The sequence below is a fragment of the Cryptomeria japonica genome, chromosome 6 (genome assembly GCF_030272615.1).
Source record: "Cryptomeria japonica chromosome 6, Sugi_1.0, whole genome shotgun sequence".
Taxonomy (NCBI): domain Eukaryota; kingdom Viridiplantae; phylum Streptophyta; class Pinopsida; order Cupressales; family Cupressaceae; genus Cryptomeria; species Cryptomeria japonica.
In genome coordinates, this window is record NC_081410.1 from 343,883,729 (window position 1) to 343,904,626 (window position 20,898).

At 36.9% G+C, this 20,898-nt stretch overlaps 1 protein-coding gene across 5 annotated transcripts in view; it reads right to left on the bottom strand.

The window, feature by feature from the left end:
• The window catches only part of LOC131077967 (uncharacterized), a 296,542-nt gene that overhangs the window by 238,313 nt on the left and 37,331 nt on the right, over positions 1-20,898 (bottom strand). For all 5 annotated transcript variants that reach the window (XM_058015592.2, XM_058015579.2, XM_058015586.2 and 2 more), the window contains 3 exons: positions 13,319-13,478; positions 2,892-2,988; positions 2,352-2,521 (listed from right to left, as the gene is read on the bottom strand). In XM_058015592.2, the coding sequence (XP_057871575.1) occupies positions 2,352-2,521; positions 2,892-2,988; positions 13,319-13,478 (427 nt within the window). The remainder of the gene's footprint in view (positions 1-2,351; positions 2,522-2,891; positions 2,989-13,318; positions 13,479-20,898) is intronic.

A 20,898-nucleotide genomic window follows, 5' to 3' on the forward strand; every position in this document is an offset into this window, starting at 1 on the left:
GGAATGGATTAAAAAAAATAAGGGATATAGGATTGACAGTGGGCATGTTAACTTACAGCTCCAAATAATAGGCTTTGTTATTCTTTTAATTATTCTCCTTGTCTCCTTGCTGTATGGCATGAATTAGTCCCCATCTTGGTGCTGTACAGCTGGCAACAAATGTTGCAGCCTTAGAAATCCTCTTTAATTTGAATGGCATACCCCACCAAACCTATTTAAGGCTTTCCAAATCTGTGATTCCCTCCAGCAGCAGGCTTATAAATTTATGTTTACTTGTAAATTTCTCCTCAAAGCAAAGCTGCAGTAAAGTCATTCAAAATAGCTGAATTTTATGTCAGAGCTTGTCTCCTCCAATGCTGCAATCATTCTTAAACTTCTATGGCCACTTTTATGCAACAGATTCCTTCTTTAAAAGCTGTGATCTCCAATACTAGCTCCAGAGTAATGCTTTTTTAAAACTGTACAGCTGTAAACTCTGCAATACTCCTCTATAATTTGTACAGCAGTCTTATAATGACTTCCCCTTTATGCGACTGGCATGGAAATAGGTACAGATGCATATATAAAGTATTGAACAATATAATAACAATTTTCAGAATGTTTCTTTCAGCTGGATCTGCAACATTACATCATGATAAATTCTAAAAATTGACTCTAAGATAATTTGCTTGCAAATGTGAATCATACCATCAAAATCATTGAGCCCAAATGCAATCCTTGTGTAGAACCACCTCAAGGATATGAGGGTTGTCGTCCCCATATGCATATAATGAAAACCAAGAGAGTTTTCTTCCTCCAGATCTCCAACACCAAAAGTTTTCGTTCTTGAGTGCTAAAAACTCCACATTTGAAAGAAAGACAAAATACCGTTTTTGGGCCCTCCAAGCATATAAAAATATTTTTTGAGTTACATCCATAGGTCCCCTTTAAAAATTACATTTGAATAAAGTGTCAAAACAATTTTTATTACAAAAATATAAAGTGATTGGGCCCAATATTATTAATTTTTTTAGTTCTTAAAAAAAAGTACATGAGAATGTTAGACAAAAGCCACAATTTTCTTACATTTTAGACTTGTTTCTAAGCTACGCACAGTTTCTTGACATATTAGCCACTTCAGTTACACTTTCCAAGTAGGAATGCCATTTAAAAACTATGCTATACTTTATGTTTGGTTCTCCATTGGTCACGTCCCTTTTTAATATGGACTTTCCTTAAACACATCTAATAACTGGCTTTGCCAACGAGAATCAGCGCTAACCACTTAAGTATTTAATTTACTACCTAGTCATGCTTTCAACAACTCTTCGCCAATTGAGCCATGTTTTTTGAGTGGTTCATCCAGGGATAAAATCCAATTTTATTCTTGTGTTTAAGCCCTCATTCACTGGTCATGATTTCAGTTATCACCTGCCACTTGGTATGCAACTCTCTGCTGGCTTTCCCACTTCAAATTGGCAATCAGCCTTTTGTTCTCTAAATGTTTCTTTCGTGGCCCAGTTTACTAGACTTTCTGCCACTCTCAGCATGGTTTCTTACCGTCACTGACACTTCAAAATGGCAACATAATTTGAGCTTATTTTGTTGCACTTTGGCATGGTTTTATAAGATCTTTACCACTCAAGTCACCATTTCATGCTGGCGTTGCCACTGAGAAAGTGTGATTTCCACTTAGTTCTTTTCATTTCTTCCTTTGACACAGTTTGGGCTTGTTTCTGCACTCTTTTGACCTCGCCAATTGGTGCCATTCTTCCTTCAGGTCTAAATACTTGACATTTCATCCTTTTTCTTCCTTTGGCAAAGCTCCCAAACCATTAAAAACTCAATTTATTTAATTTGCTATTCCTCATTCATGAGCAATCTGCACACATCATTAGCTTGACAAAAATAGATCAACGCTTGACAATTGACAATTTGACAAGAACAACTTAACTGGCATTGATAATATGATAAGAATGACATAGTTACTGACTACAATGTTGGATGCAAGCAAAATTTTGTAATAGTGCTAATTTTGGCACTAATAGATTTCACAAGCATTGTCCTTCAACATGTTTTAGCAAAGCATTTAAACATTGACTTTCAATTAGTTCCTGGAGTGCATTCAAAAGGACTTCATGAAACCCTTCTATAGGGTAGATATTTCAATAATTGTATATGATAATTTTAAAAGGACTTAGGTCATCAATCCTGCAAAAATAGTAGCTGTTTCTTATCAAGACTTAATGAAAAAGTGATATGTTACTGTAGTTAGCCTTTAAATAAAAGATATAATAATCAATCAAAATTAGTTCAACTGACAACAAAACAGTCAAAACTAATAAATACTTGATTCAATCTTGTGCTTTTACCTGTTTCATATGGAATTAATGTTTTTGCAGCACGCGCCAAGTATAAACGAGCAAATGCAGATGACAAAGGATCTGCTATGCCTCTAATCATCATAGCTAAGCGTTGGCAAACATGCAATGGATTTTCCTCAAGAAAGTGCCAGCAACGCAAAATTGCCATTTCAAGGTATCTGTAATAGAAACATATAAAACCAAACATCATTTAATTGTATGAAATATGTCCAGCACTGCTAAAAAGGCATCAATTATGAACTGATATAAATATATCATATCTGTACTACTGGAAAACTAGAAATCAAAGATAAGCTTTATTAACTGGAAAAGGCCCTGTTTAAAGCAATTGGCATAGCATATTTTGAATGGTCAAGCATTAAGGTTAACTCAAACATGTAATTTACTGATCTTTTGATTTAGATTTATACATATGGTTTGTAACATCTCAGTTTCATGTTACAGAGAAAATTTTCTTTACATTCTAGTCATTATTTCATAACATGCAGAAAATATGTCAAATAAGAATGAGTCACAAATGTTCTTTACATGCGTGGAAGAAGTTCTTGGATAGAAGCAATCTTGTAAAACCAGTTGTTGCATGTGTCTTTGGCCTCATATGGAACATCATTGCATGTGAAGTTTTCTGCATTAATTTAGAGGAATTTTACATCCATTAGCAAATACATAAAAATAAAAAGAACTCAACATATTGAATATATGTGTAAAACATTCCTACATGACACAACTAATCAAAAGAAAATACTAATTTCCTATTTGAATCATATTTTGATTGAGAAACTTTGTCTAGGATTGGTAAACAAAGAATATGAGAATAGTGTTAAATAATGGGAAAGAACAACCAAACTAAAGAAGTATGATATCTATGGAATGGGGATTTTCCTGATACTTTACTGAAATAAAGCTTTCAAAAATTGGAAATGAGACAGATTTTTTTTTCTTTTTCTCATCTCAACTAGATGGTGGCAGATGTTTGGTCCTAAAACACCAAATCTTTAGTGGATGGCGATTTTTATTTTGAGCCAACTATGAAGTGCTTCCGGTTGTGAGCGCAATTGGAGTATGTTTGGCGATAGACTATTTGTGTAGAGGTTGAAAGATAGAGTCTTTGTTCATTACAACCTCCGTCTTAGACAAAGACAGGTTTTGGACCATGGCTCCACCCCGATCACGCTAGAGGAGGTCGATCTAGAATCTGAGTGGATCACTGAGGCTACGGATCATGTCTTCAGTGACAAGGAACTTGGTTGGGTCAACCAAGCACATAGAGAGTCTGAGGCTATAGCCATGGTAGAGGAGGAAGTTAGAGCATGAACAAATACAAGCACAACTGATGTTGGTGAGGGTAGCATGGAATCACAGGCAGAGACTATGGCTGCTCAATCATCCAAGACCTACCTTAGACGCCTTCATAGGAAGGATGTAGGCTCCTCTGAGCCATAGACTTGTAGTTATTGTTTTGACATTTGTGTAGAACATTTGATGTCATGGATTTCACATTCCATGAGTTTTCTATACATTTGACAATATTTATGTATCTAAATTTGCCAATTCCTTCATCTACAATTTGCATTTAAACTTATGTGATCAATGTATACTTGCGTATGTGATCAAATTGGCTTCTATTTGATGATGTTTTTGTGTCTTTAAGGTTAATTTAATAAACGATGCATGAAACAAATTTTAAATCCTTAAAAATCTCTAAATTTCTTATGTTTTTCACTTTGCCAAGTCCTTTCGAGTCCACGCCGAGTTTTCTTTCCAAGTACTGAGTCCCGAGTCGAGTCACCCTGGCCGAGTCCACACCGAGTCGGAGTCTCGTTTCTATGGTTGTACTTGACTATCTATTTTAAAGGGATAGCTATAAGATTATGAATCCTTGGTCAATTGATGATACAATTTGACTAGTCCAAAGGAGTGGTATACTACTAAGTACGACTACCATATTTGAATCCTAAGGTTGATTTATTATTCATCCAAAAACCTAAAATAAATTGCACCTATCTATAGCTTGAAGACCTAATGTTAATTTATATCCTAAATCTTATGATGAAAAGTTATTTTAAGACCTAAATGCTAATAAGATCTAAAGTGAAGATGATGAAAAGTTATCTTAAGACCTGTTGTGACCTTTTTCACACATCGCCCCATTGCAAATGGGGACCCTCCCTTTTTTCCTGCTTTCTAGGGTTTTTGTTCGTGCCCGTGGCCTTCCGCTTCAGTTCTACTCGGTTCTATCAAGTTTTGAACGGTTTGAGTCTAAAAGATTGAAAGTCAGTTTTTGCGAGCCAAGTGATAACAAAGTCCGGATACCGCCAAAGTGCCTAGAATGGCCAAAGGACGAAGAACGCAATTGATTTGAACGAATTTGAACAACTTTCTATTTTTAGAAAGTTTGTTTTTTTGCTTTTTCCTATTTTTTAGGAAGTTCCGTTTTTGGCATTTTTAGCCCCATCCCCGGTATGGCTATTTTTAGAAAGTTTTCCCTATTTTTTAGGGATGTCTGCTTTTTGCTTTTTCAGAATGGGGGCCTAGGGTTTGCACTGGTGGCACTGGCATGCATCGAAAGCTATCAAAAATTTTCAAGTTTTGACCCAAAAAGCTAAGTTCCTATATTTTATGGGGTCATGGCACATTCAAAGGATAATTAGCTCGAAAAATCATCTGTCCGGAGATTCGCATATGTCATCCTGATTTGGCCTGAAATTTAACTAAGTCTGAAATTTTGAAAGATCTCCTAAAAACTAGAATTTGCATTATAAGTCCTAGAGATTTGAAACCACTCTCAAACATCCTGACAATATATATGAAATATAACATTTAAGTATAAGTATGTTATATTTCATATACAGACAGAACAGACTTGGTGTCAAGAATTGTTCCATCCTCAAAGTGCACACTTCAAAGTCCGCCTTGGAGGTAGTCTCAAAAGTCCGCCCTACTTGGTGATACTTCAAAAGTCTGCCCATGAATGATGATGGAGATGCCTAAAAACTCTGCCCAAGGTGCTGATGAATGGATGTATGTGAAAGTCCGCCCTTGAAGCATGTGTCTCAAACTCCGCCTACTTGGTGATCTCTTGAAACTCCGCCCTACTTGGTGATCTCTTAAAAATCCGCCCATGATCATGAACAAGTCAAAGTCCACCTTGGAGGTAGTCTTCAAAGTCCGCCTTGTGGGATGATAGCAAGTGAAGTAGCTTTAAAACTCCGCCCTATGAAAGATGTCTTCAAAGTCCACCTTGGTGATGGTCTTGAGCTTCCAAAAGTCCGCCTTCTTGGTCTCTCCAAAGTCCGCCTTGGAGCATAAGGTAGAAAGTCCGCCCAAGTTGCATACCTCCAAAAGTCCGCCCATGATGCCAAGCCTACAAAAGTCTGCCCTATGAGATGATGGTGAATGGTGTGCAAGCTTCTCAAAAGTCTACCTAAGGTGATGAAGGAAGATGCTTATCTCTCCAAACTCCACCTAGAAGATGGTTTCAAAGCAACACTTAAACTCCACCCTTGGTTTTCTCTTGAAAGTCCGCCCTTCGAGGTAGTCACTCAAAAGTCCGCCCTTGGTGATCTCTTCAAACTCCGCCCTCCAAGCAAAGTAGTGGAGCCTAAGAATTAAACTCCACCCTATGAAGTGAAAGGTTCTCAAACATGAAAAGTTCGCCTTGGAGGTAGAAGAAAAGTCTGCCCTCCTTGGTGAAGTCTTCAAAGTCCGCCTTGAGGGAAACATTATGAAGTTAAGACATAAAGTGCACATAAACATAAGGAAAGTTCCCGCTCTATAAAAGTCCGACTTTGCCTTGCAACACAATGAGAAATAAACTTCATGAAGTTCGCCTAAGTCAAAGGTGAAGCCAAAAATATTTGCTAAGTATTGAGAATAGGGAATATTCCTTGGTGATGTCATCCAAATCTTCATAAGATTCGAACTAAGTTCCAAATTAGAAAGTTTAAAAAGAGATATTTGAAAATCAAATATGAAGTGGAAAATCAAATTAGAAAGTTGTAAAATGAAGGATTCGAACTTAAGGAAGATGACATTGCAACTCAAAATTAAATTGGAAACTTTCTCAAGGTTGAAATCGAATTAGAAACATGAATTGGAAAAGATGCGTGTTTCTAATTGCAAATTCAAACTTCATTACAAATACCTTCTTCACTTCTTCATTCTCACACATAAGGTTCGAACTTTTTGAGCAAGTTAAGAGTAATATCAAGAGTTATTTTGCAGGTTGAGAGTTATTTCAAAGAATATTTTGCAGATTGGAGGTGTTGCATGGTGATCTCTTGCAGATTGAGTGAACTTTTGAATGAGTTTTAATTTTTCAACCTCATTCTTATCAAGTATCTGCAGATTTTGGAGTCCAATCAACTAGTAGAAGGCAGAACTTCCAAGTTTTCTGAGTTTTGTTCCTTCTATATTCTCATTTCTGTCAAAGGTGAAGTTGATTGGTGGGCAGACTAATCAATTTTCTCAATTTTTCTGAGTGTGTTGGAGGTGTCTTTATCGGGTTTATCCAAAATTTTGATAAAAGGATCATTTTGGATTGAATGTTCTTTCTTTCAAGCATGACCTTTTAAGTGTTTCAAAGCTAAAAGTATTGAGAAATCGGAAGATCAAAGCATTCTGTCATCTAACCTTCGAAACTTTGCACTAAAAGATAGACTTCTAACTTAATTTCCTTTGGTTTTGCAGGTCGCAGATGGTAGTAGAAGCGGGATCATCTTAGAGATCGCAGCTGGAGTTTCAAGCCAAACGGAGGATTGAAGACAAGTTCACGAGCAAGGTTCATCCGAGCGTGACGATAGCCAAAGTTTGGCTAAGTATGGGAAATGTTTCACAAAGAAAATTCCAATTTCCTCAATTATGATGAAGGCATGGAGAAATTCTTCTCCAAATTTGAAGGTATCAAGAAGGAGGGTGCGATCACAGCGAATGTCTGAACAGCTTGATCCTATCATTTCATATTTGCAAGGGGTTATCTAGAGCTTTCACCCTCCTCTCGTGCAACATAAATTGGGGCCACGAAGAAGCAAGCATAGAGTCGTCAACAAGAAATTATTCTAAGAAATTCAACAATTTTCCTTCTGAGCTTCATGGGCCTGCCAATCATTCCTCCTGAACCAGGAAGAGATCCTGAACCAGTACTACAGCCAGACTTGAATTTCAACGACGAGCAAGAAAACATCATCACAGAATTATACAGCTTAGCTTGGAGTGTAAAAAAAAATTATCTTGACTGGTGTCGAATGTGCTATATCCTTGAAGAGGAGGAAGCGATTGCTGATCGCATTGAAGCACACATTCAAGGAAGAGAGCAACATCCATTGCCAACCCAAGGAGTTGATCCAGCTCTCGTACCTGCTCCTGCACCACCTCAGCAAGATTAGGAGTGACTCGCGCTGCAATGGCGCCTCGTCATCTTTCGACCAACTAGATTGCTCCAAATCAACATGCCCAGATTCAATGAACCTGATTTATCCGAAAAGGAAACTAAACGCATACCTCAGTGACAATAGCAGTTGTGCCACTTGTCATGTTCTCATTCTTTCAAACTGATAGAGTTTTAGGAAACCCTAATTAGGGTTTGTAACTTTCAATATGGGCCCTTGATCACTGTTTGATCTCGGTCGTTCATTATTTTTTGAAAAACTATATAAGGCTATCTCCTCTCATTTGGAGAGTGTGAGGTTTTTGATATATTGTTGCGTAAAGGTCATTTTCGAATAATATATTGCATGTGCGCTTTCTCTTAAGGCTTTGTAATCTCTGTTATTTGAATGATTAGCATGGTTTCAATTTCCTCAACACTTTAGTTAAAGTTAATTTAGATTTGCTTTCATGTTGTTAGAATTGAATGAAGGATTTGATAAGTGTTAAGTGACGGTGTATCTCTGCTCATACTTTTGGTGAATGGATGATTTCCATTTCATTGTGCAAAGTTAGTATGAGCCTATCCTCTGTGCATGCCAATATTTCGATCATAAGCACAACCCATTGAAGATTGCACCCGCTTTGTGTAGTTGTCCTCAGTGTGGCGAAGCAAAGTGTGGTTTCCTGAGAGCACCCAGTTAATAACGTCTCCAGAATTCATAGGATTAGATCAGCCTTCTGAAACCCTGTCCCTTTTTTCCTTTTTTTGAAAGTTCAAATCTCAAAAATCCAAAAAAAAAGAGAGCCTAAAATTGCTAAATTCGTCTAAGTCCAGCAGCTTAAAAGACATTTGTTAACGTAAGTCCCCCTTGAGATTTTCAGCAAACACTACCCGAGTAGCTATCCCACTAAAGTCGCTTGTTCGCACATATAGACCTTGGAATCAGCAGTGATTTTTCAGGACAGAATAGAATACCTTTGGGTATCTTATTCTAATGTTTGGTAGATGATAAAACAAACACCAACAAGACCTAAATGCTAATAAGACCTAAATTTTAAAAGGATTTGATGCCTTGGGTAAGGAAAAGGGGATAACAATGGGGAACATTCACTTGGTTTGAATGTACATAAGTTGGTGATATTGTACATAGCAATTAATAAGGCAAAGTGCATGAATAAAATTTAAATTTAAAGGCAGTTAAATGGGAGTACCGCTAACCCAAAGTTCTAACTTCAGTTGTTGTCGGTAGCCATAGTTAGGTATTTGCATGTAAGAGGTGAACAGAGTTCTTGTCATTCTTGTATTTTGCAAAAACAGCTCAAAGCTATGATGAAGCCCATGCCAAGCTTTCTGTTGGAATGTCTTCCATGCAACAGGCAGTTTGTCAATGATTATTCCACGCCACTCTTTGGCCATTCATAAAAGAAGGAAGACTGAGCTATTTCAAATAATATGTTTTATAAATATGAGATTTTATGAAGTGTTGCTGGCTAGTTGTTGGCCTTGGGAAGAGGATGAGATCTTTAGAAGAAGCTGTGTACTCAGTTGCAAGTTTATATCTCTGTGTTTTATTCTTTATTCTTGGGTAAGTACACTTGCATCACTTTGTAATAACCCTTACCAACATTGTTCTACAAACTTGCAATGGTTTCAGTTTTTGCACATAGTCATTTTGTCAAACAGTTGGAGTGACTTAGAAAAATTTCTGATTTGTCTAATTAATAAAAACTGCAGCTATTTGTTTAAATGATAGACATTTTGAAAAACAATTGTCATGCAACCATTACATTAACAATTACTCAAATCTCAAAAAAACCTAATGCCAATATCACCAATTAACTATGTATAGAATTTCCAAAGCTGATACAACATTGCCATGTTGTGGTGGTTAAGTTGTGGAATTTGTTGACGTGGCTAAAATCGTATAGCTACAACTCTCTCCGGCCAACACAAAATAGAATGTTGAGTATCCTATCCTCTCTTGATATAAGGAAATCCCTAATGCTGTTTTAGTTAATCAATGGGGACGACCACGAGGTTTCAACTGTCAGGTCATGACTACAGGATAGCTCAACAATTTGATGTGTTTTGCTGGAAACACAAAGGGGACTTACGATTAGACAGAATCGGTTTTGTTCGCACAGGTTCCCTAAGATTCTACAGTTTTGATTTCATCAAATTTATCTTTGACATGATGCTGTTCGGACTTCAACTTTTGATTAAAAAGGGGGAAAAGGGGAAGGGAAAGAGAGAGAATGTCTAATTTATCTACCTAAGACAGCATGTTCAGAAAAATAGACAGAAACCTTGAAAAAACCAGAATAAACATCATCAGCTAATGAAGCACAACTCTGTAAAAACTAGTGCAATCTTCAATGGGAGTTGGATTTTCATGCTATTAAACATAAATTCAGAATCAGATATTCATTCATTTAATATTTAATAACCGAACAAGAGCATAAAATTGGTTCAGATTAACCATGCAAGAGGAAATGACAATCAGTCAATCCTTAATGGTGTGATCACTTAAGGTTTCTATCAGATATAATTCTAAAAAATGCCATCTGAAATTAAACTACATAACTGGAAAAATGAAAGATGAAGGAGACCATGCACTCACAAAGAAACCAAATAGCTTTAATATCCTCCATTAAATCTGCAAAAATTCCGTTAGAGTTTCAACAACAATCTTATACTTCTTACAAAATAAGGGACAAACCATCCCTTATATAGACTTTCAAAAATAGATGAATGGTCATGATTTAATCTTACAAGTGGCCCAGATTCATCCTATAAAACATGGCTGCCCATACCCATTAATGGATAACAAAATATCATCACCAACCATCAACTAACTAATAACTACCAAATACCAAACATAAAGTTGCTCCAAAAAGTGCACTTGCACGGAGCTCAAAAATCTACAATTAGATCGTTTAGGGTTTTGAATCGGGAGATATTGCGATTTAAACGATTTTTTCCCAATTTTTTCATCTATGATTGTAACAATGCATTGCTCAACTGCATTACTCCTTCATTTGTCAAGTTCTCTCGATGCATATGATAGTGCACTCTTTTCATTAAATTTACATCATTTCTGCCATCAACATATGACAACACTAGCTTTTACTTGTTGTTTGTTCATTCAATGAGACCCCTTGCAATCGGGTCCTAGAGACCCGACTGCAAGTATTGATCTTGCAAAGGAAAGACGTGGGAATGAGAGTACATGGAGAGAAGGCGAATTTCGGATCTTCGGAGGTGGAATGCGAGTGCAAGTAGGTTGTAACAAACTTGAAATGCGGAAATGAATGAAGATACTTACACTTGCAGTCGGGTCTCAAAGACCCGAATGCAAGTGAAGATGAATGTAAGATAGGTATTAGCTTGCAATCGGATCTTTGAGGCCTGACTGCAATTGTAAAATGAAGCAAGATCCCAAGGAAGTATAAACTTGCAATCGAGGTTTCAAGACCCAATTGCAAGTGAAGCACGTCAAAGTGTTCATGCAATGTTGGCTTGCAATCGGGTTTTGAAACCCCGATTGCAAGTGTAAGGCAAACATGATAAGATAACACACTTGCAGTATGAAAAAAGAGGACTTGTAATCGGGGTCTAAAGACCCGATTGCAAGTAATGACAATTTGCAAAAAGAAAGACAAATACTCACATAGTTGCAATGTTGGACTTAAAACCCGACTTGATTTTGACAAGAACACTCAACCAAAGGGACTATAGTTGCAGTCGGGTCCTAAAGACACAACTGCAAGTAACATGGGTTTGCACTTGCATTTCGGGTCTTAGGACCCGACTTGCAAGTAACAATACAACTTGTAATGATTCTTCAAAAACCCAACTTTGCAAGTAACTTGTAATCGGCTTTCTAAGACCCGATTGCAAGTAAAGTTAACTTGTAATGTGAGCAAAAAGTTCCTACTTGCAGTGACTTCCAAAAATTCCTACTTGCAGTGAGGACAAAAAGTTCCTACTTGCAGTGACATCAAAAAGTTCCTCCTTGAAATGAGGAACTCAAAACCCAAAATTGCACAAAAAGCTAGGAAAATGAAAGCAAAAACCAACCAAAACTTGGACAATGATGACAAAATACGCTCACTGATGATTTAACATTAACAAATACGAGTTTTAAACCTCGTAAAGCGTGCCTTAGAGAATAAAACTACAAACTTTGAGTAAACATTTGTAGGGGTTGTCTATTTTTGAAAATTCAAAAATTGAGACAACATAATTTAGGTCAATTTATTGGTCGGACATTTAAAACACAATATCTCTTGTATTGGACCTATCCATGAGGAATAATTTCCTTGATCTATCATCATTTAAGGAATGAATAATTATTCCTACTTATAGAAAACACTTCCCTTTATCAATGTTATATGTTTGTGGGATCTGAAGTGCAAGAGAAAAGAAAAATTATTATGTAATGTTGCCTCCGGCCTTAAAAAGACATACAAAGGCAGCATCAGCCTTACATTTTCTCCTGCTGTTCTAAATCCATCTCATTATCTTCTATAGGTGGTCATTTTGTTTGCAGGGAACATTCCTTTTGCCATGGTTGGTAATGAAGACCCCATGCTATTCTAGTTTTGAAACAACATCCAAAATGTCATACCCTCATACAGAAGCTGAAAAAGGTCAAGGATGTGGACAGCTAGGATGAGGATATAGAAGAGGAAGAGTGGGAGAAAATAGACATATTTTGAGGCTGAATATGCAAAATGCAAAGATCTGATCAAAGGACAGGGAACTATCTTCCATTTACAAATGGGACTACATGTCTAGAGAAGAACTGAGAAAGAGTTACCTTCTCTTTGAGACCACAATAAACAGAAGTGGAGGTATTTCCAATTTGAAAGCCTGCTGAGAAAGATGCTAAGAAGCAAGGAGGGAAGGATTTAACTGTGGAGCTATCTGGAGGATGAGACGGGCCTGTCAACTGCTTTTCCAGATATGAATAAAGGTAGCCAATCTAATGGCCCAAAGTGAAATCTGTACACATTAGCTGTGCCGTTGACTTACAACAAAAGAAGCCTTAATCTTTATTATCTTTTTCTATTTCATCTAGGCTGTTAATGATGCATCTGCTACGAGGCAGCCTCTAAGTTTATCTCTGTTAGGTTATAGAATTATTTGATTAGGAGCCTCCTAGGGTATCAGAATTATAGGAGGTTTTCATAGTAGTCATTTTGCTTGTTATTAATGTTGGAGATCAATGAAATTTAAAATATTAAAATGAAGCTCAAATATAACAGAAAATTAGCCACCATCAGAAAAAGAGTAAAATATTAATTAATAATTCACAAGAAATCCATACAGAATGCAAAGAGCCACTATAATATAACATCGGATCAGAAAACAGAACAATATCAATCTTCATATAATACAAGGAATGCAGAGGAATTGTTTTCTGATCATCTAGTCAATAGCTTCATTTTTGTCTAACTTGTTTTCCCTCAGTTTTGTCTGCATGTTCTTTATTGAAAAATTATCATATACCAATTCCTGGATCAAAACAACATTGGGTCATTAGACAACAAAATGAAATTCAGCAATTCACAATGATACTAACGTGGTAAAGGTCGTATCAAATTTCCCTCGTCATCAAATTCTGCCTTCATTTTGATGCGCTTCCAAACCAGACTTCCCAATGTATCCATTATGTCAGTGACCAAAACAAATAAGGTGGGATAAAATTGAGGGACTGAAGTGTCTGACAAGAGCCTTGCAACCTGCAAAGAAAAAAATCATACCAGATGAAATGACCTATGAGAACTTGTAATATTCAAATTAAAACTTGAGAAATTGGTCAAACATTAATGTCTCTCCTTTTAATTATTTCCACAAGATAATACAACAAAATACTCCCTACATAAAAACAACCAACCAGGAAAGCAAGCTGACATATCCGCCAAAAGTAAACCTCAAGACAAGAAAATAAAGAAATTATCAAGAAGGTACAAGGCCAAGTTGAAGTACTGAAAAGAACTGAAAATAATGCTCAAACAAGCATCATAAATTCCAACTCATTTATTTGTTTAGTTAATGAATTTATAGACATAAGGTAAACATTAATTACTTTCAAATTTTAAATAGACATTAAAAAAATCAATCTTATTAGTGCTTAAGACTCGATTCAATGTAATAGCCCAAACAAAAATATTCAGATTTTTTTTGCAACTTCACAAGGGGCAAGGTCTGAGACTTAAAACCTTTTAATCACTAAAATCCCAATATGGGCAAGGGGAGAGCATACAATGTAAAGGTTAGAATGATATCATAGTAAAATACTTGTTCATGGCAAACTGCACAACTCAATATTGCATTACAAAATCTGAAAGTAACAAAATACTCCATATGGCTGAAAGCCTTCCAGATTACAACTAATAACTGAAAGTAACTGAAACTAGTTCTAGCAGCAAGCCTTTCAGAACAAATTACAAATTAACATTAATAATAACAATGCTGAAGATGAAAGTAATTTTTTATGTCCTGGCAACATAACCATCCAAACTTACAGTACTGTAAACAACTTGTAAACATATAATGTTTCTAGCAATATGTAATGTCCCCAATATAAAATCTTGAGAAATAATTTTAAATCAGATATAACAAAACCTGATCAAACACTTTTTTTTAAATGTCAGGTCCAATAGGAGTATCAGAAGCAAAGAAATATTCAAAAAAGGGATCAAACTCCCCCAACATTCACTCAAATGCAATACTTTATCAGAACCAGTTTATCCAGATTTAATTAATAATTAATTAATTCCCTTTGCTGAAAACATCATCCTTTGTTGAACACTTAAAACTGAGATTGATCGACTAATTAGGTACACAAATCCACTATGGCAGGTTAACCAGTGAAAAGCAACCTTGCAAAGACTTCCAAAAACCACACTCAATCCCATAACCAAAACAGATTTAAATATACCATCATGTCCATTCTTCCATTGGAGCACCCTAAAGTCTAAAAAATATAAACTTGGTGTGATGTTAAACCAGACCCGATCTACCATTAAATTAAATTGCAAAACTGCATCAGATCCACCCTTTTCCCTAGAAAATTTGGAAACACAAGATTAAAAAACTGGATCTAACCCTGTAATAAAACAGATTTCATTGCGAACCAGAGGCTGAAAATGATATTAAGGCATTTCAACTTCAAAACATCACGAAACAAGGGCGATATAATTGTGTCCATAATTTTGTCAGAGTATTCAAACATCAAAATAACACCAAAGTTGCTGCAACCTTCATTTAGATTGTATATTTTACTCATCCCACTATCCATAGTTCATGTCTGCAATAACAGGAAAAAAATTAATAGAAAACAAGCTCCTATAATGATGAGATTTATCAAAATCTCACACCACCTTGGGAGATTGGACATAAACAAGGCTCAAAACAAACCAAAGGCCTCCAATACAAACCAAGGTGCAAGAAGATGACAATTGGCAGTCACTCGCACCATAGCCAAGAGTTGAACACTTTTTAAATTACTGTCAACGATAAAACAAGGTTTCCAGGACTGCAACAACATAGACTTACATGGTTTCCAAGATAAAAATTCCAGGTGTTAAAACAACCAGACAACATTACGAGGCCTCAAGCAACTGCAAGTAAACACCATGAAAATACAGCAAACACCACTTAGGGATTTTTAAGCATGTCCTCAAACAAGAGGAACCCAAACAAAGAAACCAAACCAGAGTTCCTGAAAATTTGACAGGGTCATGAACTTGGCGAACACAAACCATCAATGACTATATAGGAGGAACAAGATCAGTAGCTACAAAGAATAAGAAACATACTACTTCCCATCAAAATCAATTGACGAACATTTAGACTCGTAAAGAAGTTTCAAGAAGAACTCTCCTGCCTGTTGGTGTACATTTTATCATTCACTGAACATTAGAATAAAATATCAAAGGAAACTCTATCCTCTCCTAAACAAAATCACTACTTGTGCCAAGATTGTGAGAAAGACCAAAAGGCGACTCCAAGGTCTATATGTGCGAACGGGAGACTTTATGTGGATAGCTTCCTTGATAGTGTGCTGAAATACAAGGGGGACTTACGCTCACAAGCTAAGACTTAGACGAATTTAGCAATAACTGCTCCTTTTTTGGGGGGATTTTCAGATTTTAGACTTTTCCAAAAAAAGGATAAAAGGATAAGGGTTCAGGGGTTCTATGCTATTTCTAAGCTATTCCTATAAACTCAAGAGACGATAAAGACTGGGTGAAACCAATAACAATACTTTGTTTCACCACACTAGGACAACTATGCAAAGCAAGTGCAATCTTCCAAGGGTGTGCTCAAGATTTTCATACTTGAATAATACCATCAATCGAACAATATTTACTCGAAGCACAAGTTAAGCATCAACATTATAAGCTCAGGCTGACTTTACACATTGAACGAAAATCATCCATCCAAAGAAAGTATGAGCAAGATTTCACCAATCTATACTATCAAATCCTTCATTCATCTAACAAACTTTCAAAGCAAATTTATTTTAAGAAAAACTATTCTATTGTTGAAGAAAGATATGCAACCATGCAACCACTTAATAACAATAAGGTTTCAAAGCAAACACTTGCAAACGAACTTTTATTATTCAAGTAGCTCTAAGCAACAATTTCATAAATCTCTCCACAACAATAAAATGAGAGAATGAGAGTTTATATAGAGTTCTGAAAAATGAATGAATGGCCGAGATCAATCTAAGATCAACGGCTGAGATTAAGACACCCCAACCCTAGATAGAGTTTCTAAAAATAAAATTAGAGACAAATGCATGCTAGACAAGTGGCGTAGTTAGCAATCTCCTAAGAAGGTGCATCTTTATCCTCATGAGCAACAGTGTGTTCAATGAATCTGGACACAATTGAGTCGACCTCATCCATGGTGACATATGGCAACATGTTGATCTTGTATTTGTTGATTTTATGTTAATCTTAGCAATCAGATTGACAGTAAATAACAAAAAACACAAGGGAGACACATAACACAGTGATACTCTGGGAAAACCTCCCTCTTGGAGGAAAAACCCAGCAACAATAAATGCAGATCTGATTAGATTATTACAGTAGCTTAATACATCTTCACCCAGCTAGGGCACAACACATAACTTATCTGATATAATGCAGATCAGATATCCAAACTTGATAATGACGCCCAGCCTGTGATTCAATGGTCCTAGTTGAGGTTTGCTTGTCCTTGAGAGGGATCGCACAGCAAGCACAAGTATTCGACAGTATAGCAGGTTCAGCAGCCTGGGAACAACTTCAGCAGACTTAGAATGATATTCGCCCAGCCTGATTTAGGTTCGATAGCCCAGAAATGTCTTCGCTCAGCCTTGAGATGATGTTTCCAGCAGTAACATAAATTCGCTCTCCTTTAGATGAACTCGTCGATAGAAGAACCTCAATTTGCTGACTTTGCAAGTGTTCGCTGTCCTAGGGTGATTCGCAGGTGTAGAGATTAGATGCATATGAGTGTGATAGATCTTATGCTTGATGTTCGCTAATCTCTAATCATACTTTGCTGATCACTAAAGTAATTCGCTTATGGCAGATAGGAATGTGTTTGTTGAATGTGTGTCTTAGTAATTGCATTAGCATTACATATATATGAGACTCTAGCCATCAGTTTGCCTTAAGTCGGCTAGGAGTCTAAATTACAAAAATATAAGTTGGCACCAAAACCAAATAACCCCACACGTTAGGCAAGATAGGGTAGGGTTAACAAAACGTGCTAGGTGCAAGATAAACCCACAAGTTACATATGCATCATCGCTCAAATAGGGCCTGCCCTTAAGGTTCACAAGTTACATTGATATCTATTTGGGCCCAACCCAAAAACATTAATCAATTATATCAATACAATTAATTTTAAGGCCAAGGGCCACATTAAAATTAATTATGCTAGGGATTCGACCTAGCTACATTTAAACACTCCCTCTTAGCTAGGGAGGATCCCTTGAATAATCAAGTTACAACGTGACCATGCTTCATGGAGTCTTTCCATGATATCCATCATGCATTCCCACAGAGGATGGTTCCAAGATACATCATGGATTCCTTCCATGATATTCACCATGCATGCCCGCAGAGGATGAATTCAATATACATCATGGACTCCTTCCATGATACCCATCACGCATACCCGCAGAGGATGGATCCACCTTGCGTTGCCCGCAGAGGGTGGAAGAGATCTTTCACCTCAACTTCTCCCAGAGAAGAATACAACACCACCTTGCATTGCCCGCAGAGGGTGGAAGAGGTATTACACCTCAAAACTTCTCTACAGAGAAGTATAAACTGCCAACTTGCACTCTGCAAAGGGTGAAAGAGGTATTACACCTCAAAGAAACTACCACCTTGCACTCCGCAGAGGGTGGAAGATACACACAATGTTATCATAGGAGCTGAAAACTCCCTCTTGGCCAAAGTATATTTTAGAGAAACAAGGAACACATGTTAGTTCTATCATAGAATCATAATCAAGAACATCCTTGCAATAATCATATAACAATTATAAATTCTTAACTGATTTGAACTCAAATAGTTAGCCATAGTTCTCAAATCCAATACTAGAGATATCAATTTGTTTGTAAATCAGTTTTCAACATCAATGATAGAAAACAGCAACATGTTTAAGCTTTACTAAATATAATCAACAACAATGCATTCACTGAGGATTATGGGGAATATGTAACTCCCTCTTAATCCTTATCAAAGTAATAAGTTCACATGATTCAAAAAATTAGTTGATTTACTCCTATCATAGTTTTAAGAATCTATCAACTATATCCCTAATTGAAAGTGTGAGTTGAAAGCTTGTATGGGTTTTCGTATCTAATCCCGATGGCACTAGCTGATTTGATGTTGGACTCAAGAACTCTTCCTTCAGAAAATACAACCTGATAACCTTTATCTTCTAGAGCAGATATAGAGATTAGATTCCTTTTTATTCCAGGTACAAACAAAACATTACTGAGATGAAGGGAAAAACCAGATTCTAATTTTAAGGAAGTAGAGCCAAAACCTCTTACTGCATAACGAGCATTGTCACCAATAGTCACATGAAGGTTGGACTCTTTCTCCACCAAATCTAAGAGATGCTCCCGATAGCCTGTAATGTGTCTAGATGAACCACTGTCAATCAGCCAAGTGTTACTGTCTGACTGAACATTGCTTGACAAGGCTGAGACAAAGAGGAAGTCTTCATTATTCTGCTGTTCCGAGACTTCATTTAGGTTTGCTTCTCCTTGCTCAAGTTGAGATTGACAGTCCTTTGCAAAGTGACCAAACTTGTTACATCAGAAGCATCAGATGTGAGACCAGTCCTTTGGTTTCTTCCTTGAATCAGGAGCAGAGGGTTTGAAATCTCCATTTCTCTTTAAGTTATTCTTCTTCCGGTGGCCACCCTCCTCCTTAGCTGTGAGGACATGATGATCACTGTCATGAGGACTTCTAATTTTTCCTTTCGCAGCCAAGCGAGGTTCCTCTTGAATGCAATCTCCTCTCAATCGACCAAATTGAGGAAGCTCCACTCTTGCACTGATTCCTTGAATAAAGGGCTCTCATGTAGAAGGAAGACCATTTAGAGCCGTCATAGTTAAGTCGTTGTCTTCAACATTTTTCCTAACGGTATAAAGCTAATTCCTTAGCTCAAAGATCCTCATGAAGTAAGCAGCTACATGTTCTCCTTTCTCCAATCTAATGTGAGAGAGCTGATTCCTTAAGGCAAGTATGTAGCTGGTGTTGTTGAACATCTCTCTCGCAGTCTTCTTCTTGGAGATGGATGACACAATGTGATCTTTGACGGAATCAATAATCATCCTTTGTGCTTGGAAGTCCTTCTTCTTCCATTCTTCCTTCTCCTTTTCGTCTTGAGGTTTAGTAGCATCCATGCCGACGCATTCAACAAGGTCATTTAAGGCCATCATTATTCTAACCTTCCATTAAAGTGTAATTGGTAGAACCTTCCAAACTATCTTCAGCCCTAAGATAAGGAGTCATGTTGACTTGAAATTGAGCAATAGGTTAGACTAAAGAATTGATGAATCTGATCACAACTATTATAAACCAAGCTCTGATACCATGTTGATTTTATGTTAATCTTAGCAATTAGATTGACAGTAAATAACAAAAAACACAAGGGAGACGCATAACACAGTGATACTCTGGGAAAACCTCCCTCTTGGAGGAAAAACCCAGCAACAATAAATGTAGATCTGATTAGATTATTACAGTAGCTTAATACATCTTCACCCAGCTAGGGCACAACACATAACTTATCTGATATAATGCAGATCAGATATCCAAACTTGATAATGACGCCCAGCCTGTGATTCAATGGTCCTAGTTGAGGTTTGCTTGTCCTTGAGAGGGATCGCACAGCAAGCACAAGTATTCGACAGTATAGCAGGTTCAGCAGCCTGGGAACAACTTCAGCAGACTTAGAATGATATTCGCCCAGCCTGATTTAGGTTCGATAGCCCAGAAATGTCTTCGCTCAGCCTTGAGATGATGTTTCTAGCAGTAACATAAATACGCTCTCCTTTAGATGAACTCGTCGATAGACGAACCTCAATTTGATGACTTTGCAAGTGTTCGCTGCGCTAGGGTGATTCCGAGGTGCAGAGATTAGATGCATATGAGTGATAGATCTTATGCTTGATGAACGCTAATCTCTAATCATACTTTGCTGATCAATGAAGTAATTCGCTTATGGCATATAGGAATGTGTTTGTTGAATGTGTGTCTTAGTAATTGCATTAGCTTTACATATATATGAGACTCTAGCCATCAGTTTGCCTTAGGTTGGCTAGGAGTCTAAATTACAAAAATATAAGTTGGCACCAAAACCAAATAACCCCACACGTTAGGCAAGATAGGGTAGGGTTAACAAAAACGTGCTAGGTGCAAGATAAACCCACAAGTTACATATGCATCATCGCTCAAATAGGGCCTGCCCTTAAGGTTCACAAGTTACATTGATATATATTTGGGCCCAACCCAAAAACATTAATCAATTATATCAATACAATTAATTTTAAGGCCAAGGGCCACATTAAAATTAATTATGCTAGGGATTCGACCTAGCTACCTTTCAACAGTATTCCCATCCGTCCAAATC